Genomic DNA, 23,556 nt, shown 5'->3' on the forward strand with positions numbered 1-23,556 from the left:
GTTATTAAAATGCATTTCATTCTTAAAAATAAGTTATCAGCTGTTAAAGTGTATACACACTTTTCGGGAGACACCATATATTTATGTCTATAAGTATGTATTTTAAAACTCATAATAGCTAAATGCAAAAACTGAGACATTATTTTTAAATTGTTCCAGATCACATATGATCATAAATATGTGTGAATGTATGCATTTCATTAAGTTTTCCTATGGATCTCATATGTATGTATATCATCATTGCCCAATGAGATAGGTATTATTTTGTCCTTTTTAAAAAAATATTTTTATTGATTTCAGAGAGGAAGAAAGAGGAAGAGAGAGATAGAAACACCAATGGTGAGAGATAATCATTGATCTGCTGCCTCTTGCATGCCACACATTGGGGATCAAGCCTGCAACCTAGGCATGTGACCTGACCATGAATTGAACCGTGACCTCCTGGTTCATAGGCCGACACTCAATCACTGAGCCATGCCAGCCACACAATGTTATTATCATGTCCAATTTGCTGATGGGGAAATTGTGATACAGAGGGGTTCAGTCACAGAGTCAGGAAGTAAACTTATGATAAACCTGATTTTTCTTCAACTATGTTGAGTTGGATATACATCTCATTGTCATCAAAGGAATCCGCATAATACAGCCACCCGTTCCTTACTAAACCTGTGTTGGGTTCTTTTTTTTTAATATATATTTTTATTGTTTCCAGAGAGGAAGGGAGAGGAGGTTTTGAATGCAGAGCACTTGGCGTCTACAGAGTGAGTGGTCAATTAAAACAAACTATTGTCTACGACCGACCGGAGTGAGTCTCTCACCCCGTGCCTGGGCCTTCACTGCAGAGGGAGGTGCGTCAGAGGCCTCTCAGTCTGCAAGAGCCTGGGAGTGGCCTGCTCTTCCTGACGCCATTCCGAGGTCCTGCTTCGTGCACACCCAGACTCTGTCCGCCGGGGGCTACCTCTGCTCCCATGCTGGGCCTCCCAGTGTTTCGACCTTGCCTCCCCCAGGGGGGACTCTAGCAACTGATACCATGAAGCCATTCTGGTGGCATGAATGGAGCACGTCACGTGAGAAGAGGTGTAAATCCAGACAGGAGCCGCCATGCACTTTGAATCAACCCAGGCCCCTTTTCATGCAAATGAGGGGGGGAAAACACACAAAACAGGGAGTAAAAGAAGTGCAGAATGGAGCTCAAAGGCCACCCTGGCCCCAGTCTGGCTCCAGGAGAGCTTCTGATACCTGTGGTCGCTGTAGCTGGCGAACCATTTATTACAGCTCAGCGGGAGTGGGAACTGTACGGAGGGGCAACTTTCCCATTTTCTTTAAATGGTGTGTTCAGGGGATGTGAGTGATGTGTCTCCAGGAGTCAACAAATCAGAGGGAAACAAAAGTGTCGCAACCGGGCTTTTCTAAGCAGACTCCAGGCCAAGTTTGTCTTCCAGAACATGCTCTGCACGGGGAGGGAGTGGGGCTGTTGCCAGGTCGTAGCAGGGCTGCCTGGAGGTGGGCAAGCCTGGAGCTGGAGAGTTTTGCTGTAAAAGTCTCCCTTCAAAGCATCCGTGTCCTGCTCGAGGACTGACAGGGCATCGCCACTTAAAGAATGTGTTTCACAAATAGTTACCCTGTCCCAGGGAAACTGCTGGCCCCTGGAGGGGGTGCACCCCTGAGCTGGACACCATCTCCACCTTCCATGTGTCCACGTGTTTGTTTAGGAAGCATTTAGTTAGCACCTGCTATTTCCGGGCACTGAGTGCCCCTCCGAGCTGTGACAGTACCTGCAGTGACTGGGTGAACAGGGCCACCGGCACCTGGCGAGTTGACTGATAGCATGAAATGGACAAGAAGCATGGCTCTCGGTCCCACGATGAGACATCTTCCGGGAGAGGTAAAAGCCTCAGCCCGGGAAGCGCAGTGGGCACTTCACGAATGAAGCTCTTTGCATGGGAGCCGGGTCCGAGAGCGCAGGGAGGAGGAAGGGAATTGACGCCAGGCCCTTACATAAGGGGTGGGCAAAAGTAGGTTTACAGTTGTGAGTATGTGGAATTATTTTTTAAATATATTTTATTGATATTTTACAGAGAGGAAGGGAGAGGGATAAAGAGTTAGAAACACTGATGAGAGGGAAACATCGATCAGCTGCCTCCTGCACACTCCCTACTGAGGATGTGCCTACAACCAAGGTACATGCCCTTGACCGAAATCAAACCTGGGACCCTTGAGTCCGCAGGCCAACGCTCTATCCACTGAGCCAAACCAGTTAGGGCAAGTATGCGGAATTATTACTTATTAATCACTGTACTATTTATTTGTATGACAACTATAAACCTACATTTGCCCACCCCTGTATTTTATTTCATTGACTTCGCACAGCAGCCCTGTGAAGTGGATGATGTCATGGCCAGTTGCCGAATTAGGGACCTAAGGCACAGAGGGGGCATGGCTCACCCGAGGCCACGTTACTGTTAAGGGTCAGAGGCAGAATCCAAACTCCCATCAGACTCAAAACCCAGGCTTTTCCCATCCCACCCAGAACCCCGGCAAGGACTCACAGGGAAAGAATTGCGCCCTGGCACTGCCGCTGGGTAACTGGTCAGGCTGTGCCAGTGATGCGACCTCTCCCAGCCTCAGTCTGTCCATTACATGAACATTGCTCGTGCCTGCTTATTGCCAGGGTTTTGTGAGGAATGGATGAAAGAATGGATGCGGGAAATGCTTAAAATCCTAAGTCACTGTGAAGACGGGAGAAACTATAGCAATTAGAACACACCTGTCTTAGACCCAGTTCCACATGAGAGCTAACGATACAGCAAATAAGCCAGACTCTTGCCTGGTTTCATAACACAAAGCCTTTGTCGGATTTAGCCTGTGTTGCAGTTAAGCAGTTATTCTGCTTGATGTTTATCTACCACGTTGATCACAGTGAAGCATATATTACTGCAGAAGAGCTTTAGGCCCCCACTTTCGGGCTGTGTGTGTCTCATTTCCTCTCTTGATAATGAGTTGGTGCCTCCTCGCCCGGCTTCTCTCATACGTCCCCTATTTCAATAAATGCAGCACACTCCTCCAACCAAACTCCACACCCGCCATCACCATGGGATGCCGTCTTTCTCTCCTGCTGTCTCAGTTGGGTACCAAACCTACAGACATCATCCCACCTCGCTCTCCCCTGGGCCACTGCAGGCGCTTCCCCAAAGGGCCTCTCTGCCTTTACCCTTGACTCCCTCCCCACCATTCATTCTCCAACCCACAGCCATGAGGTCTTTTAAAATGCAAACCTGTTTGTCTCTCCTCTGCTTAGTACCACTTAGTGGGTTCCAGTGGTCGTTGGAATTGAATGCTATAGACCTTACACATGCCTGCAAGATCTGTCTCCACCTCCAACCCCTTGCTTGTCACCACACCCTCCATCACAAGACATTGCACTTGCTGCTTCCTTTTCCTGGAGCTCTCTGCTCCTTGCACTGTACCTGGCTGGCTCATTCCCAACTCATAGGTATCGGCTGTCATCAACCCTCATACTCTGTGATAAATGTGGAATATTTAATGTTTGTATCCCTTTTGGGATGTAAGCTCCACAGGGGTAGGACCTCTGTCCATGTGGCTCATCACTGCACACCCAACACCCAGCACAGTGCCTGGCAAACAGCAAGTAGTCCCTAGATATTTGTCATGTTCGTAAATGGGATAAGATGAACAATTCCTCAGGAAATTCAGCCCATGGCTTCCCTGCCATCCGCCCGCCCCTCTGAGTCTCAGTGGCCAGCCTAACAAGACTATCCCTCTTTGTGGCTTTGTCCCAGGAGCGGCTCGTGCTGTCCGTGCTGCCCCGCTTTGTCGTCCTGGAGATGATCAACGACATGACCAACGTGGAAGATGAGCACCTGCAGCACCAGTTCCATCGGATCTACATCCATCGCTACGAGAATGTCAGGTGAGAAAGGCGACGCCCCGCCTGTGCACCATGCGCTCCCTGCGCTGGGCTGCTCTCATCTCGCTGCCGTGACTTCCGTCTGCCTGGATGTCGTGCCATTTTTCATTGGTTGATTAATTCATTAACTAGTCATTACCCATCAGAGAGTTCTACATTTCCAGAGGCTCGAGAAGAATGTCAGGGAAATGCAGTCATATCTGCTTGCTGACGTGCTGCTTGGCTCCCCTGCAGCGGGCCTGCTGCCTTCACATTCGCAATGGGAAAGTCCAAGCCCTTCCACTGGGGTTGGCAAACTAACCCCAGAGACATCTGGGGACCTCAGGGTGATCAGCAGCTCTGCTCCTTATATTCCTCACAAGTGTCTTTAAAACAATACGAATACAGGCTACAGCTTTTTTTCTTTTTGAAAATGTATTTTTGGCCAACCATGCATCCATCCATCCATCTATCCACTATCCCATCCACCCATCCACCCATCCACCCATCCATCCATCTATCCACCCACACATCCACCCATTCACCCACCCATCCACCCATCCACCCATCCATCCATCTATCCACTATCCCATCCACCCATCCACCCATCAATCCACCCACCCATCAGTGCCCTCTGAGCCCAGTACTGCCCTGGACAACACGCTGTGCACTGAAAACCAGAGGGTGGACTCCTTACTGAGGCAGAGCAGCTTTAGAATCCCAATTCCACCTCTCCTCATGTGTGAGCTTGGAGGATTACAGACACAAGTCTCAGGATCTTTTTCCGTAAAATGGGCAGTTTCTATATACCCTGCAGTGAGTAAAGGTCTAAAGAAAGCACAGGACAGGAATGAGCATACAGTAGAGCACTGGGCATATTGTACATTGTTTCAGACGTGGTTTCTAGTGGCAAACAAAAAGAACCCAACCTTGGCTGATTTAAAAGGAGTTCCTGAATGGCTACATGGCGGCTCCAGAAAAATTGGGGAGGGACAGAGGGGTGGTCTCAGGAACAATCTGGAATAAAGCCAGAAGCATGGCGGAGCACAAGGCCAGTGAGGACCCGCTTCCACTGTTTCCGAAGAGTTCATTCCCTGTCCTCACACAGCTGTCACCTCTGCAGTGCCTCAGTGCCCAGGATCTGGACATGGCTGCCTTTGCCCACTCCTTACCCTCCCCCGGCCTGCCTCTTTGCAGGTCAAGTTAAAACCTGGGGCTGGTGCGGCCACTGGCAGAGCCCCGTCACTGGCAAGAAGAGACTGGGAAGCAAAGACAGTTGAAGCTGGCGTGTTCAACTTGGACAGCAGAACTGCACTGCCTTCCCAGCAAATGCCACAGGGCGGGAATTTCCCAGACATAGGGGGAAGTTCACACGTGGCTCTGAAAACGCCAGTCTGGCTTCTCAGTCCCTTGCTTCCCGTCTTTGTGGGGGAGGAGGAAGAACATTTCCCACACACCAGCACCTCTGGCTGCCCTACACTCATTTCGAAGATAGGCCAGCAGAGAGCGTGATTCTCACACCTCCCTGTGGCGGGAGAGCCTGGAGAAGTGGTCCCCTGGGTCACATTCAAGAGTGGAGCGACCCTGCCTTAGACGCTTGAGTCTGTAAAGGGTCCCTCGTCATACGGCAGCTCTGGTGAGAGGTACACACACCCCAGATCTGGGAATCGGTCCCACAGATCATGGGACTCGTCATTACCAATTCTAGAACAACAGGTTCCGGGCAGTACCTATAATTACGATACAGTGTGGGCTCTATTATTACAGTAAGCAAAGGGTGCCAAGGGAGCATGAGGCGAGGAAGCCCTGTGGTGGGAGAGGGGGCGGCGAGAGGTGGAGGGTGCAGGTGGGTAGAGAACGCTTTCAAAAGAGATGGTTCTTATTTGCCTCAGTTAAAACTGAGTCAGCCAAGTGAAGAGGACAGGAAGCCAGGCAGAGGGGGCACACAAGACCGGGGGTCTATAGTTATGCCTAGACCTGGATAGAAAAGATGTGCATTATCTATTAATATAAAAGAGGGAAAATACCAACATATGACAAATTATGAGAGTGCCTGTCACCATGGAGAAAAAGATGGGGGGAAACTAACCTTAAGAAAAAATAATGGTGAAAATACACAAGCCGGCTCACCCACACCCACAGGCTGGGGACCCTCAAGTTCAAGAAACAGCACCTTTGGCTTTCTCTCTGCACTAGTCAATTTCAGGGCTGCCTTCTGTCCAGAATAACGGAAGTTATTTCCACCCCCTCCATCCACCCATTTATTTCAAACCACTGAACTGAGGTCTGATACTCCGAGACCCTTTTCTGAGTTCACAACACACACCATCAAAATTGAGTTTACTGCCCACATTTCTCAGTGGCCTGGGCTCGCGGCAAAGGAGCCCTTTGTAAGGGGAAAAGAGCCTAGAGACCCCATTGCGCACAGGGCCTCTCCCAGCCCTTCCCTGAGGCAGCTCCCACGGGTCCTGGGCAGATGAACTCATCCGGGGGTGGTGGGCCTGTGCGGCCCACGGCAAGGCTGTGGGTGCTAAAATAAGACCAGAGATGGAGAAGGCGGAGGAGGGCCGTCCTTGGCCTGTATCTGAGAACAAAGTCAAACCGGCTGCTCCGCCCGTTCCCAGCCCCCGGAGTGCACCCGCTGTGGAGTAGGGAGCATCTCTGAAATCATTTCTAAATCTGTCCCTCTCTTCATGGCCACCCACCCGGTTCATCGCCTCCCATCAGCAGGGTGTACAGGAGGCACCACGCCACGCCTGGGGACATCCGTGGGCCCAGGGGACGGGGAGCCTGCGGACCAGGCTCTCATCCGGAAGACTGTCTGTGAGCCACTGCCCCTACAAGACATTGGCTGCAGCCTTTCGTCTCTCTGGGTTTGCTTCCTAGTCCAAAGCAGGAGCTGTCTGAAAGGGTCCAAGCATTTAGACTCCAGTTGATTTCGTCCATACACAGCTGAGATGTCTGCAACGAGATCCCGGCACTGGGCTTTGTACGGAAGCCTTTACGGCTTCCAGCCTCATCTGCCCAATTCTATCCCTTTCCTGTCTCCTCCCCCGCCCACTTCCTCGCCGGTACATGTAAGACACTTCTCGTATTAGTTAGGCCCTGCTGTGCACTCTAACACAGAACCTCCCAGTTTTGATCATTGAAACTCCATAGACTCTAGTCACTCAGCTGTCCACTGCTAATATTCCTGGTGGGTGGCTGATTCGGGCACAGCGGCCCCCGCATGTTACAGCTGTGCCAACCCCTGGCATTCAGCTCTTGGAGGGGGAAGAGCAGAAAGGCCCACCCGTTTCTTGACCACCTTGGCGGAGAAATGACAAGGATCACTTCTGCTCAGATGCCACTGATGAGCCCTGATGGCATGGCTCCACCCAGCTACCAGAGTGGCACAGAGTCCCTGACTCGGCGGTCTTTGCTAGGGCAGGGCGGCATGGATTTGGTGGACAGTAGCTTCTCTGCCAGGCCTCTCTCCCCGCTTTCCTCCACCCCAGCCCCTGCCACGTGGTTTGTACATTCTCAATCTACCCGCTTTGGGCTGTTTTATTTCCTGCCAGCGTGCGCACTCGCCACGTTCGCCCTGCAGACTAGAGTCCCATGGACAAGCGAAATGAAACTGAATGAGCCCAGAAAACTGGTTGCCTCTCGAGGCCTGTCTGTGTGGCAACCTATTAAACCCTCGCTGGTCCCCAAAACTTCCCCCAGCTATTATGTGTCCTCTACTTACTGAGGACCGTGGCGTGATTTATCGGTTTCTTCTGACAGTAGCCCTGCAGAGTAGCTTTAATCATTGTACTATTGTCAAGAAAGTGGAAGCTCCGAGGGATTAGATGCGTTTCCCTGGAACACACAACTAGGAAGACGAATCTACACAGTGTTCCTAATGATTCTAGTGGCTTCTGCTAAAGCCTCTTTGAAGACTCTATTTGCAGAGCGACTGTTAGGTAACATCACTTATTTTTAGCCAAATAAACAACTTATATAACCAAATTAGAGTTGGAAATTAATACGGTCCTGTCAGTATATTCCAAGATGAATATCTTGGAAGGTTACAAATTTATACTTAGAAACAAAAGGCCCTGCCTTGACCCCAGCACGTGGGGGCAGCAGAATGAGCAAGGCAGCGAGAGCCAGGGCCCGGCTTCTGATGGTCTTTCCTTCAACTCACTCCTAGTGCACACGTGTGCCTCAAGCCAGTGCTTCTCGCGCGCACGAGAATCACCTGAGGCCCTGGTTATGTCCGAGTGTGACCCAGCGGGTCTGGGTGGGGCCCGAGTCTGCCTGTCTAACCAGAGCCTAGGAGAGGCCGGTGGTGGCCGGGACCACACTCGGAGGAAGGAGGTCCTGACGCTGACCATGTCTGTTGATTCAACTCAGAAGACAGGTCATGAGTCTTAACATATGATGGAATCTTGAAGGACAAGCAGGATTTTAATAAGCAGCAATGGGGAAAAAGCTGTGGTGGGAGCAGGTGCACTGCAAGATCCAGGTGCCCCCTCGTCCTTCCTGAACCCCTGCGTGCACTGTCTCAGCCGGGATGTCTGCTAACTACGGCAGGGAGAGCGAACATCCCAGACCACAGCTGACTTCTCTGCTGATGTTGGTGTGTGTCCCGGATTATTTAAAATCTTAATGCGCTTTCTCTCCACCCCAACCCACCCCTTCCCTGTTGTCTAGTATTCTTTTTGCAGATGTTAAAGGATTTACCAACCTCTCCACGACCTTGTCTGCTCAGGAGCTGGTCAGGATGCTCAATGAACTCTTTGCCCGATTCGATCGACTGGCCCACGTGAGTTGAATTTAATTCACTGCTTGTCTTTGATGGGAGTGAGGACTGCATGTGAATGAGGGGAGGACTCAGCCTTCACTGCCAATGTCATTACTGCTCTGCATCCTGCCCCTGGGCGTGGCCCCCTGATCCTCACACATTCTGGGGATCAGTGTTAGTTACTGACAGGTCTCGGATGGGAGGTTTGACAGATGAATCTTCCCAGTGGAGAGACAGCTGGTTGAGTGACAATTAAACCAAGTCCTTTTGATCCGCTTGCACTCCAGCATCATGTCCCCCAGAGTGGCCAGGTGCCACCCAGCTGCCCTGGTTCGTGCAGAGGTGGCTGCCTGCTGTTCCCCAGCCGACCCAGCCATGGGGACTGAATTCACCGGTTCTCAAGAAACAGTGGTCCACTGGGCCCCTCTGTGTTTGACCTTACTTAAGAGCTTTGCTGTGTTAGCCAACAAGACACCACCTTTATTTTCAGTTAGCTGATCAGAGCCCAAATAGAAAACAGGTTAAAGGAGATGACCATTTGCCATCGAAACACAGATTCCTGGTCCTAAAGCCACTTGAGTGACGGAGGGTGAGTTACTTCGTCCTTCTTGGTAAAGGGTGTGCATCACGGCCAGCTTCACAGGCTGGTGGAAGTTCCATGAAACCACATTGAGGGGAGTGCATTCTCCAGGCACCAAAAATGTCCTGTTTTGGCTGCCTCGCCCCAACAGAGAGCCATTCATACTGGAATCTGAGCACCTCTAGGGGTGGTGCGTGGGGCTCTGTGCTGGGAGTATGGGAATGACTAAAGCACATGCCTTCCCTTCCCAGAGCTAAGTCCAGCTGGGGCTACAGAAAGAGGAAAGCAATGCACCATGTGATGTGTGCAAAGGTACATCCGGGTGACCCGGGACTGCAAAGGCGACACAGAACCCTTGGTCAGAGATTTCCAGGAGAAAGTGGCACTTAGGCCGAGTCTTAAAAATTAGAGAACAACATAGATCACGATTCAGCAATGAAACGGAGCAAGCCTCTGACACCTGCCAGACATCACTGAGTCGCCAACGCAATATGCCAAGCGAAAGAAGCCAACCCAAGATACAGATGACGTACCCCTGAAATCTATATCATTTTATGAACGATATCACCGCAAGAAATTCAATAAAAAATAAAATAAAGTAAAAAAAAAAGAAGCCAGATGCAAAAGGCTAAACATTTTATGATTCCTCACATAAGCCATTCTAGAAAAGTCAAAATTACAGGGACAGAGACGAGCTGAGTGGTTGCCAAGTGGAGGGTGTGGACTGACTGCAGGGCAGCATGGGGTGCGGTGATTTGGGGGTGATGTGGGTGCTCTATATATGAGCAAGGCTCTTCACACTTAGGGGAAGGGTGACTGTTACTGTCTTTAAGTTATATATCAATTAGCGAGGTGAAGAAGATAGGGAGTGTCAGCCGGGAGAATAAAAATAAAGATGCCAGCTACTCAGAAACCAGAAGAGATTCAGCATCGCCGGAGGGAAAGGGGTGAGGTGAGCTACACAGACAGGCGGGGACCCGCCAACAACCCACAGAGGAGCCTGCAGCTCCCGGACAATGTTAACTAGGGCACTAACTGGGCAGCGGAGGAGGTGGGGACTGAGGTCTCTCCTAATACAAGAGCTGGGTTTCCTGAAGGGCTGGGAACTGGGAGGTGGAGCAGAATATATACCACCTTTTGATTGTTGCATCAGTGGGGGCTGGTGTGTTACGCATAAATCATTCTACTTCATATTATGGTTGTGAATATTTCTGCTCAGAGACACTAAGATGGATAGACATGACCCTCCCGCAAGGACCGACAAATGTGACCAAAGTTAACTTTTAGTGTCACAATAGACGCCACTGACTCAGGGGAAGGGTTGAGTAACAGTTAATGGAAGTTGTTCAACCAACATTTATTGACAACATACCACGTGCCAGGGAACGTGCAGGACTCTGGGAAGGCAACGCCAGTCCCTGCCCTCAGGGAGCTCTGAGTCTCGTAAGGGAGATGGACCAGCCCGTAATGACTGCAGGACAGTGCCGTGCAAGCAATTAGAGGCCCAGGGTGGGGAACGAAGGGAAGCCCAGCCAGATGCTGGGCGGGTCTGGGGTGATGGTGTTGGCGATCCAGCAGCACAGAGAGAAGAGGGCCTCTGCACACTGGGGCTGGGGAAAGAGGAAGAGCTTTGCTGGCATCAGATGAGAGGAGGAGGTGCCTTCTAGGCTGAGCCATGGGGCAAAGGCAGGGGAGTGTGAAAATGCAACACTGCGCTACTGGCGTGGGAGCTAGAAGGAGCTCAAGATTGTTAGAGCGTGAAGGGCAAGGGCAATGAGACGAGCTTGAGGGCATGGTTGACATCTGAGGGAATGTGGAGTTTGTCTCGGTGCCTGGGCTTTTCGCCCGGGCTCCTGTCCACACGGTGGGGGAAGAGGAGCGAAGGACGGTACATGGCCAGTGATCCCCCCTGGGCACAAGATTCTGTAGTCCACCTTCTGGGGTATTACTCTTATTGGAAGGTTTTAAAGGGAAAATACCTATCAAATTAAGCACAGATAGGTGATGGAGTAAAGTTATTATTAATTTGATAAGATTATTAAATATGCATAAAATGCCCTTTTTAATGCATTGTGATGAGTGTTTTCCCTGGCTTACCTAACTTAGTTCTCACAACAAACCTACAAGGCAGTGTCTTTATTATTCTCATTTTACAGAACAAGGCACTGAGGCTCAAAGAAGTCAAATAATCTGCCCAGAAGCACCAGTAGGTGGTGCATCTGGGATCCAGACCAAGGCCAGGTGCCTCCATGGTCATACACATATTCTTCATGACTAATTTGGATGGGGAGGGGCAGATAGGAACTACCTTACTTTACTAAAGGATCAGGCATTTTAGGGGGTGGAATGGGAGACCTCAGAGATGGGTTGCTGCCTCTGCAGGATGGCTTGAAGGGTTCGAGTGAGGCCGGCCTGGAATATTCCTTGTGCAAATCCCCTCTCTGCATCTCAGTTTCTTATCAAAGGTGTGATGAAGGACAAATGACACAACACTGTGAGATGCTTCACACACAGGCTGCTCCAAATAAGGACTCCGTGCCCATCAGTGCTCGGCAACGCCTAGTCCCCCCGCCCCGGGTGCATCAGTACCTACTGCCCTAGGAGACCTCGGTAGGAAAATTGAATAGCCTCTGCCAGAGAAAACAAGTCCACTCAGGAAGGAGAAACCCCACCGTAAGTGCATTTACCCCCCCGACTTGCCCCTTGAGCATCCTTTAGCACCAAAATCCTGTGCCTTTGTAATGACCTTTCTCTCCTGGCCACGAGTCTTTGCTTTAGATTTCCCTTATGTTGCACATCAGAGAGAACCCACCTCCCATGCAAATGGCACTCACTGCACCTGTTTACTCACTGCGTTATTAAAATGCAGGGGAAACCTCACAGCCTCCTGTTAGAGAGCCTCTTAGCGTGATCGAGTTCCTCGGGTTCCCCATGGTTAGGGCTGCTCAGAACAGAGCACTGTGACCCTTGACCCTTTGGCAAACTCCCATTTTAGGGGGTTTGGTCTCTGTCACTTTTGGTCTTCAATCTTTTTGTAAAATAAAGTAGTTCCTACCTGCCCCTCCCCATCCAAATTAGGAATGAAGAATATGTATATCATTAGGAAGTCTTTAAAATTGTAAAGCAAAAAACATACTGATTTGTTAACATGATTGACCTCAATACAGCTTAAACCTTTCTTAAAATGACTGACAAAACTGGAAGCACCGAAACTGCTATTATAAAGAACAAATCGAACCCAATGGAAAGCTAATCCACAGATTAAAATCAAGGAGAGAGCTGCTTCTGTACTAACATCGAAAGAATTTCAAGATATTTGCTGCATGAAAAAAAGCATGTCTCAGCTCTATAGACATGGGCTGATAAATCTATGGCTAAGAGCATGAAAACTAGTCATACATGATCATGGAAATGTATCTGTGAAAACACAGCAGCCTCGGAGGAGGGGAAGGAGACCAGGTCCCCAGTGGTGGTGGGCCTGAGGGCCAGGGGCTGCGTGAGGGACTTACCACAGTCTCATTGCTACTTGGACAATATAGTCTTCTGTTATTTCTGTAATCACCACGAGATAACGTCATGTTCTCTAACGCAACTATTTTAAGTGCATTAACTGCACCAATGTTTTTGTTCCAAGAATCTTCTCTCTTTTTATTTTTTATTGATTTTTTTCCTCTGATTACAAAAGCAATGCTGTTCCTTATATAAAATTTAAACGCCAAAGATATAGACAACACAGGAAGTGCACATCCCTGTCATCCTAGCCCTGCCCAACCACACAACCGTCTTTGATAATTGGGTGTACAGATCTCCTAGGTTTTATCTACACAAATGGTTTCATACATCCTCTGGATTTCCCAAGATTTTTATCATATCAAAGCCATCGAGATGGGAGGAAAAGGGTTATATTAAGACTAACTCAAGAAAATCTGCAAGAAGACCCTCCCCCTACTTTATTTTTCCTCTTCAATATCTCTTTTCAAAGCAACCTGGCTTCCTTAATCTGAACTTTACAAAGCAATTTCGGATAAGAGGAAGTTGTTTGCCTATTACTGTCAAGTCACCTGACAGCTCATAGGAATTGATCAGAAAAATATGTCTACAAATTGACAGATAAGAAGACAGGCTTCCACGTATTATATGCATGAAAGAGTGCGGATGTGGAAGGCTGACTTGAGCATTTTGGTCTCTCCGGGGGGTGCCAGAACCAATGCCCTGCAGTTACCAAGGGATGGCTATAGGTAGTTAGGTTTTGGGGAGTCAAACGTTTATGTGGATTTTTGACTGCGTGGGTGGTCAGTGCCCCTGTTTCACATTGTTCAGGAATCAGATAGATACACACACACACACACACACACACACACACACACACACACATACAGCAATATAGTGAGCTTTTATAATGTTAATTTAATTTAGTGCAAATAACTTTCCTTTATTCTAGGAATATCTTATTTTTAAAATAAAGCACTGGTGTAGTCGACGGTGGTTGGGTTGTTATTTTGGTTTGTTATAGGTTTTTCATACTTCCTTGGCAAATACAAAATTGAGCCCTCTAGCCATCCCTCTGGCCCTCTGGTTTTTTAGTAACTGTCCCATTGACTCGATTAATCTGGAAACTGTCAGGTCTAGTGGGCGAAGGGCTCCATCTTGTCCCGGAAGCTTTAGGGGTCTCAGAGGAAGGGCCTAGGCGCCCCTGACTGACCAGGCCTCTTCAGTGGCTCTTTTGCAAAATTAGCAGCATTGAAGCAGCCAATAGCCAGGAACCACAGGCTCCTAAGAATAGCCCTGGGAAGGCTGTGCATTCCCTCAGAGTTCCGAGGGGGGCATCTGTGCCCATTTGGGAGGGTTGGCCCTGGAGATCGGATCCAGACTAGAAGCACCAGAGCCGGGGTCGAGTCGCTTTTCCTTGTCTGATGGTTGCTTTTCACTGGGGGCGGGGCTCAGTACACCCTACACACCCTTTCACCCAGGCTTTTAAGTGCATTCATTTGTAACCGAAACATAACGGCCTGACTCCTGATGAGATTAGGAGGCCAGCACAGTGCCTTACAGCCTGGCTATACAAGGGCCTCCATGGTGCTGCTGGCACCTCAGCTCCCCATTTTCTGCAACTCCCCTCCCCCTGCCCTTGGGCCCCACCCCATATGGAGAGCCTCTTACCCACAACGCATAGACCAGTGCTCCTGGGGCTTCACGTCTAGAAGGCATCTCAGGGTCATTCAGTCTCACCCATCTACCCAAGGAAACCAGAAGGGAGAGTCGCCTGCCCTGGATCACAGATCAGAGAGGTGAAGGACTGGCACAGGGGTCCAAGTCCTCATCACAGAGGCAGGCCACATTAATTCGGTGCCCCCTCCCCTGGGCCCTGCACTCAATCTTTCCATGTTAATCCTCACAGGCATGATGAGACGGGTCCTTTTCTTGTTCCCACTTTACAGAGTAAGCAACTGAGGCTCAGAGGTTAAGCAATTTAAGTAAAGACACAGGAAAGATGTAGGGTGTCTGGGATCTGACCCCGAGCAGTGTGACTCCTCGGCCAATGCTCTCAGCCCCTATGCTGCAACATTCAGACAGTTCCTGCCCAGTACGAAGTTTGCACCTTTTCTTTGGGGTTTGTTATGTTTTGAAACTTTGTAAAAATCATGTGTTCAAGAATGTGAAGCCACCAAACAACTGTGTCCTGCTTCTAAGACACAGCCCGTTCTTAAGGTGCCAGTAACCTACATGGGAAGAGACTTAACATAGAGTTGAAGTAGTAGAAATCTCTCCTAGTAAACGATTGATGATTTTAAGTGCTTGTTGTTGAGCTAAAGACTGCGAAAGCCCATTAATTCAGAGACTCGGTCAGAGAAGAAAGACAGTGCTGGGGGTAGGATTCCTAGGGGAACACGCAGGTTGAATGCCCGCTCTTTGCCAGGCCTGTCCCCGTGATGGGTGTTCAGATCAGAAAGCTAGTGCCCGGCAGCGCTGAGATACGGTGCTGAACCTGTCAAGGTCAATATCCAGGGTCTTTCCATGTCTCCACTCTACCTCTGAGCCCCTCAAACCCCTACTTAGGGTAATGCTTCATTCCCTAGGAAGATAATGCAGGTACAATGTGAAGGTGGGTCCCTGACCCCCGGTGCAGACCACCTGACCTTGCTTCCCTCCTCCAAGCTGCTCTGGAGCCCGGGCCCATCTGCGGACTCAGTCCTTGCCTCTCCATCTGTTCCTTCCAGGAGCATCACTGTCTTCGCATCAAGATCCTGGGGGACTGCTACTACTGCGTCTCCGGACTTCCGGAGCCCCGCCAGGACCACGCCCACTGCTGCGTGGAAATGGGCCTCAGCATGATCAAAACCATCAGGTAACTCGGGGTCTCCCTCATAATGCCAGGCTTTCGATGCGCATGACGGGAGAGACAAACACTCCATCTATCCTCTGCGGTCGATCGCATGCATGTTGAAAGGTGACGCCCTGATTTGTTTCATGAGCACTGCGTACCCATTGCTTCTCCCAGATGAACCTAGCAGTTTCAGGATGTTCGATTTATACCTCACTTCCAATTGTTTGTGCAACAACTTTGAATTACCAATGTCCTCGTGGGGTTACAGCAAGGAACAAGATGAGCGGAACGCTCGCCTTCAGGGAGGCTACGGAGCTGCGGGAGGGACGAGCACATACGCAATTTCAAGATGGAACAATAAGCTCTGTGATGAAACAAACCCAGGATGCTTGTGGGGAATAAAGAAGGAACAGCTCATTCAATCAGAACGTCTGAGCTGTTTCCTGAAAAGTGAGTAGACATTAGCCAGATCCTGAGGGGGCAGGAGAGCCTGGAAGACAGCACTGGCAGGTGCCGCAATCAGGAGCTGGGACCTGGGGAGGAACGGGTGTTGGCAGTGCACTGCAGCTGGGAGCAGCGAGGGGCTGCAAGGCCTCCTGGGCCATTAAGGGGCTGGTCCTTATCCTATGGCCAAAAGGAAATCATTAAAGAGCCACCCCAGGGTGGGCCTCATGGGTATGCAACAGCAGAACTCCCCAGAGTTTGTTTTGAACTTTCTTCATTTTAGTTTTCATTGTGTATTCAGGTATAACTGACAAATAAAATTGCACATATTCGAAGGGCACAATGTGATGATTTGATATACGCATAACATTGTGAAATGACTATCGCAATCAAGCTAATTAATATCCATTACTTCCCATGGTTATCTTTTCCTCTTCCTTTTTTTAAGAGAACGCTAAGATCTACTCATCTACTCTCTTAGTAAATTACCAGTATACACTGCACTATGATTAAGTATAATCACCCTGCCGTACATTTAATCCCCAGAACTTATTTTTATCTTATAACTAAAATGTTGTACCTTTGACCAACATCTCCTCCCTTCCCCACCTTCGTGCCCAGCAACCACCTTCCCACTCTGTTTCTTTGAGTGCGACTTTTCTTTTAGATTCACATATCCAGTATTTGTTGTTGTTTTTTCTATCTGGCTTATTTCACTTAGTACAATGCCTTCCAGGTTCATCCATGTTGACACGGTAACAGGATTCCCTTCTTTTTTAAGGCTGAGTAATATTTCATCATGTATTTATTTTATGACCTTCATTATCTACTCATCCACATCTTCTTTATCTCTTCATGCACAAACTTTCCATAGAACTTTGTATGTTGAGCTTAAGCAATAGGTATGCTGCAGAGATGGCATTGCGGGAGAAATGAACAATGATGATCAGAATTCTTTAAGAGAACTAGAGCATTGCCATTTATCTCTCTGGAGAGGATCTTGTCCCTCCTGGCCATTTTCTCTGATGCACGGTCTCCTTTCTGAAGTTCTGGAGTGGCAGAGTGAGAAATGAGATGTGGATAGGCTGAAATGACTCAGGGCTTCTCTCATTGATACATAATAAAAAGTGCTGCTTTTACTCCTTTAGAAGAAGACAATTCCGTGGGATACTTTTCAAGCTGCATGAGTCAGAGTCTATTAATGCTCAAACATCTCCTGGATTATACTGTAGGGGACTTGAGGTCCAGCATTAATTCTCCCAGTTAACAACACGGCGCAGTGCAGGGGGAAGAGCAAGAGCACTGGGTTTGGGTGAGCCTTGGTTGCCACTGGCTCAGCCTTCTAGAGTTTCCACTCTGCTGTCAGGCCTGTCCTCTCGGGAATGCCTGGCAGACAATATTTGCACACGAATGCGTGTGGAAGAGAATCCCAATGATGCCGCTCTATCAAATAATTAACCGTCTTAACCAACTATTACTTACAAGGGATGCAATTTTTTATTCAGCCCAAAACAGAGTCTGGAACCATGTGGAGCAGTATACTGCAAGGGTTGTAATGCAATGTCAATGTCAATTACCCATTTGTTGACTGGTTTCCCCAGACCAGATGGCCACCTATGTAACGGTCATCACAGATGGATCCCTGTGGAGGTATGTCCCCACCCTGTCAGGGTCTGTCCTTGTCCCTCTTTCTGGCCTTTCCTCAGAATTAGCATCCCAACAGCAGTCCCACAATGCAGCACGGCTGTAAGAGGCTGGTGCTTTGAACATGAGGCGGCATCGACATCTCGGCTTTCTGGATCCCAGGGGCTCCGATAGTTTTTTGCTTAAAGTGACATGATAATTCTTGCCCAAAAGCAAACCAACTCACAGGGACCCAGGTCCCTTATTCACAGATCAGTCCAAATATGTGAGAGAGATTCTGTCAATCACAGACAAGTGGGCACAGGGTGCCAACATCAGGACAGCTGGACTTAGCTGCCGTTGGTGCTAATTCAAGCATCACAAGTTTCAGAAGTGAGTGAGAGTCAAGACAAGCAGAAGCACAAACGCGAGGGAGACCACTTCCCTGTCTGTCTTTACTGGGGTGTTGCTACTGTAGTCCTTTGGATGGAGAACCAGTAATTGCTTCTGGTGCCTGAAATCTGACATTTAGACCCAAAGGATCATTTCCAGCGGTTCTCAACCTGTGGGTCGCGACCCTTTGGCGGTCGAACGACCCTTTCACAGGGGTCGCCTAAACCGTGGTCGGCAAACTGTGGCTCGCGAGCCACACTGTTGATATTTGGCTCTGTTGACTAGTGAGTTTGCCGACCGCTGGCCTAAGACCATCCTGCATATCAGATATTTACATTACAATTCATAACAGTAGCAACATTACAGTTATGAAGCAGCAACGAAAATAATGTTATGGTTGGGTCATAACATGAGGAACTGTATTTAAAGGGCCAGAAGGTTGAGAACCACTGATTTCGACCCACAGGATCAGCTTGGGAGACCTCACATACATCCCTAACAAATTAGCAGAACCAATGCTGAAAGTGGAGGAAAGTCCGCAAACGTCAGAATAGCAAGATAATGAGCCTTAGTCAAGCCTCAGATTGAACTTATTCCATTAAAAAAACATTTGATTTTAGAAACATATTAGCTAGATGAATGACAAAAAAAAGCAATGGCATGTAACTTTATTTCTAATGAAGCATTTAGTGCCATCTTATGCATGCCTGTTCATAAAATTAATTAAAATCGGCTTACATAATGGCTCCAGGTGGCTCCTCTTCCCATGCCCTGGTCTATTCTGGCGAGGCTTGAAGGCTGAGAAGACACCACATTATGGTGGGCTCCATTATAAGCAATATCTTTATGAATGATCTACAGAAGTCTTCCTTAGTGAACTTAATGAAAATCCCAGAGCCTGGTCTTTTCAATGCAGCCACTAAAAAGTCATAGGATGACACCAGAATGCCAAGCAGGAACTGGCTTGTCCCTGGCTGGTAACTTGGAGCAAAGGTCTTAATCCTTGTGCAGGGTGGCCCCCAAGCAACATGGCAGGACAAGGGATGAAAAACAGGAGTTACTTTGCTTTCCTCACTGGCAAGGATACCCACGCTCTCTGTGTGCCTCCTGGAGTCCTTCCTTTTTCTTGCCCTCTTTCTTATTATCCTTCCTTTTCACTTTTTCTTCTCTCCATCAGCTCTCTTCCATCCCTTTCCTCCTCCTCCTCCTTCTCCTCCTCTTCCTCCTCCTCCTCTTCCTCCTCCTCCTCCTCTTCCTCCTCCTCCTTCTCTTCATCCTTCTCCTCCTCCTCCTCTTCTCTCCCTCTCCTCCTAAAGCCCCCTTTCTCACCATTTCTGAAATGCTATTAACTGCAGCATCCATAAGACCACATTCCTCTTAAAAATTCAGCAATTACAGCAATCTTGAGTCAATGGATAATTTATTGTTTTGCAAAAGTATTTACAATGGTGAAGATTGAATATATCTAGTAATCTTGATTAAATGTTCACCTTGTACCAGGCAGACACTGTACTAAATGGTCTTCCTAACTCACCTCACCTATTTCACAACAACCCTGTGAGGAAACTGCTCGTACGTCCCCCAATTTTCAGAGGAGGAACTGATGCTCTGATAGGATAAATAACTTCTGATGCACAGCTTGTAAGTAACTCCATAAATGCCCAAAGGCAGGGAAATGGTGAGATTAATTTTGGCATACTACAAAATAGGTAAATGGGTAAGCGTCATGATTTACATTAATATTTACCATAACAGCATAAGAAAATGCTTGTGCGTTTAACGAAGTATGCATTGCAGAGTACACACGTACACACGTACACACACACACACACACACACACATCATTTAGGGCAACCTCAGTTTTTTAAAATATCTATTTTTACAGAAAGAGAGAAGGCCCTAAAACCCTGTGGTGGGAAATTGGTGGCTGGATCTTTCCTCTCGCTTTCCCTCACTAGGTCCACGCTGTTTTGGGGACAAGTATCGATATTAGTCTTCCCATGTTGTGTCCACCCCCAAAACAGGGGACTACAGCTGAAGGGATACAGGCAGCAAAGTGTCCGAAGGGCACTCGGCCTTGGATCCTTCCTTACTGACCTTGAGCGGGTGATTTAACCTCTCTCTGTCCAGCTTCCTTAGTTCACCTCCGTCACTAACTCCCTCCAGAAAGGTCAAGGGCACTGTTCCTCCCAGGTAGCTGAGGACCAAACACTCAGTTCTTTCTACATCATCAACTAGTTCAACTTTTGAAGCAACTTACGTCTAGGAGCTGCCCAGTTGGTATATCAAATGGGTTGGTAGAAGCTACTGCGATGTAACTAGAACACATGCAAGCACAGTTTTAGCAGGAAGGGTAAAGTGATCAAATGCATAATTTTTGATCTGCTTCAACCTGTGTAATTGTTGTGTAATTATACGCTGGTATTGCTAACAAAAGTCAGTAGTAGCCACTATGCTTATGTTCAAATAGTACCAGGTGAAGTGCTTTATCCACATGATTTTATAAACCATGCTAACACTCTGCAGAGGACTGGTGCTCGCTCCCATCACCCCTGAGAAAACTGGGACTTGAACACTAATAGAGCAGTTGCCCAGGGCCTACAGCCAGTGAGTGGAGAAACCCACCCGCACACCAGGCTGCTTTGATGCAGATCCCAGGCCCCTTGGTGCTGGTGAGTGCTCTGCACTGAGCAAGCCTACAGCAGTTGCTCCAGCTCCCACACCAGCCAGTGGTAGGTCCAGCTCAGAACTCCTGTTTCCACCCCCAGAGCTGAGGAGCTGGGTGTTCTTCACCCCACAGGCCCGCATGCTACTCTGAAGTCTCCCCTGTTCGTCCAGGCATTTCACAGTGGAGAGAGTCTCATCGACAGACCAAGGGCGGCTACTAGGTTATTCCTCCTGTCATTCCTCCAGCACCTTCTGTAGACGGATTCATTAGCCAAAAAGAGCCACTTAAAGCACTTAAATTGAAAGCAAAAATTCTAAGGTTCTTCATCTTTTTTTTTAACCTCAGTTTTCTATTTATTTCCAGAAAGAGGGGGGAGGAGGAGGAGGAGAAGGAGGAAGGGGAAGGGAATATTTAGGAAACAAGAAAAACCCACACAAAACGAGGAGGGACCTCGATGCGAGAGAGACACATCAATTGGTTGTCTCCCGCACAAACCTTGACCCAGGCCAGGGATTGAGCCTGCAACCGAGGTCCGTGCCCTTGTCCGGGAATCAAACCCGTGACCCTTCGGTTGGGCGGGCTGACACTCTTACCACTGAGCAAAACCGGCCAGGGCATAAGGTCCTTCATCTCTGACCCATATACCAAGCATTCCTCTTTAACAGTTCAATGAAAAGGAATATGATCTTCAATCTTTCGCTGGTTAAGTTTTGCATGATTGGTTCCCAGCTTGATATAGAGCTTCAAAAAAATAATAATTATTATTAAGTGGGTTCCTTATTTAAAAGAAATCTTAGAAATGCAACACGAAAACCGGGAAGGCAAAGGTGCATTATTTGAAGGGGTCAGATGTGGAGGGTCACCCCCACTCCCCAAATGGCAGATCCAGAGACATCTCTGTGGTTCCCTTAGACACATCTTGGGTCAACAGAGGACTGTGAAGCAAGAGAGCCTTTGAGCCGTGTCCATCAATTCAGTGACTACTTAGAGCACTGGCGATGCCGCTGAGCTACATGCTGGGCGTGTGGAAATGAAAGGTAGTCCCTGCCCTCCAGAAGCTCAGAGGCCCCAGAGAAGAAAGAGTGGGTGCAGGTGTTTATAGTGCCGGCGATCTCTAGTCTTTTTCTCTTTATTTGTGGCTGAGGAGGCACAGCTGACATCCCTGGAAGAACGGAACACAATTTGTAACTCAGCAGAATTTGCTCCCCTCTCACTTGAGGATGCTCCCATGTCCTCCCCTGGAGAGCCTGAAACACATGGTGCGTGTCGGTGGCTCTGTGTGACCACCAGGTAGGCTTCCCAGAGAGGATCAGCATCTGTGAATTATTCACTACTTTTACATAGTTTCATTCCTATCTTTTATGTAAGCCAAATCCCAGACATAACAAAAAGAAAACGGTGCCATAAAGAGATTTTGTCTCTTATGATTTTTCTTTTGCAGAAGAAAAAAAAATCTAAGTGTCTTTTCATTGAGATGTTCCAGTGAGTTCCCTGTGTAATGTTAATTACCTAATGGCCCTGGCATGGTGTGCTGCGTACTCGTCCCTCACAATTAGTCAGCGAAGCACTCTAACATCCATTATCCCCTGTGGGACTCACCAGGGCTCTGTATGTGAAGCAATCAGCTAGAGCTTTATTTACAACCACTGAAACTCAAGGTCACCTTAAGCTATATGCCAAGGATCACACACCATGTTGCAAAGAGCGTGAGGTTTACAAACACAACAGCCCCAGGTTAGTCCTAGAATCCTATGTGACCACAATAAAATCCTGTACCTTCCGGGCTACAGTTCCTACATATATAGAAAGCAGCGAAGTAGTACTCAGTATGTGCCAACATTTTTTGCAACTCTCCACATATGTTTATTTGCCTAATATGACAATGCTATTATTACTCCCATTTTATAGATAGAAGGTAAGTAGCTTACTTGAGGTCCTACAGCTAATAAATGGAAGAGCAAGATATAACCTCATGTCAACTGGCTCTAGAGTCCATGTTAACCAATACACTCCAGTGACTCACATGTGATGAGAAGAACATGGAGTGAGACTGGTGATTGTAACAGTCAGGATAGTCCTGGTTATGCTGAAGGAACAAACATCTCCCAAATCTCAGTGCTTTAAAATAGCAAAGATTTATTTTTTGCTCTCATTTCCTGTCCACTATGGGAGGGTTGGGGGAGTAGCAGTGCACCACAATACATTGCCTCATTCAAGAACCCTGGTTAAGAACGCTCCATCTCCAAGGTCATTGACTGATGGTAGACACAGAAGAAAAAACAAAGGAGTGTGGTTAACCAGACTTCTAAAGTTTCTACTCAGAAGTGACTCATATCACTACTGCTCACATTTTATTGGCCAAAGTAACATGGAATATACAGGAAAGTGCAATCCTACTATGTACTTGGATGCTGCAGCACAAGATATAGTTGGTGGACAGCATAGGTGACTTCTCCCAATGACCTGCCTCAGACACTGAAATGCTCCTCTCCAATGCTGATGCTATTTCTCCTCTTGCTTTGTTAAATGTTTCCAAATGGCCCTGACTCTTTTCATCATCAGTGTATAAAGGGAACTGTATAGTTTTTAACTTATAAGTCAAAACCATGGCCCAGAAACTAGAATCTTCACCAGGGACAAGAATCGTCTCACCCTTTAGCTACAAGCATTCTTTCTAATCTCCTTGGCTTCCTTCCTAATAGCTAATTTATTTCAATATTTTTAATCTTCTCAACCGACATCAACTTTTTTGTTTAAATAACTTTGTATGATCTCACATCCTGTTGGGAACAGGAAATACAGAGATGCAGTTTGCACATGGAATCATTCATTCACTTACTCTTTC

General features: G+C 48.0%; 1 protein-coding gene across 1 annotated transcript in view; it reads left to right on the forward strand.

The window, feature by feature from the left end:
- Positions 1-23,556, forward strand: part of ADCY8 (adenylate cyclase 8 (brain)) — a 137,080-nt gene that overhangs the window by 46,244 nt on the left and 67,280 nt on the right. Inside the window, exons 3-5 of the mRNA XM_015561453.1 lie at positions 3,801-3,931; positions 8,588-8,699; positions 15,477-15,604. Of these exons, the coding sequence (XP_015416939.1) occupies positions 3,801-3,931; positions 8,588-8,699; positions 15,477-15,604 (371 nt within the window). The remainder of the gene's footprint in view (positions 1-3,800; positions 3,932-8,587; positions 8,700-15,476; positions 15,605-23,556) is intronic.

The sequence above is a fragment of the Myotis davidii genome, unplaced genomic scaffold (genome assembly GCF_000327345.1).
Source record: "Myotis davidii unplaced genomic scaffold, ASM32734v1 scaffold30, whole genome shotgun sequence".
NCBI lineage: Eukaryota > Metazoa > Chordata > Mammalia > Chiroptera > Vespertilionidae > Myotis > Myotis davidii.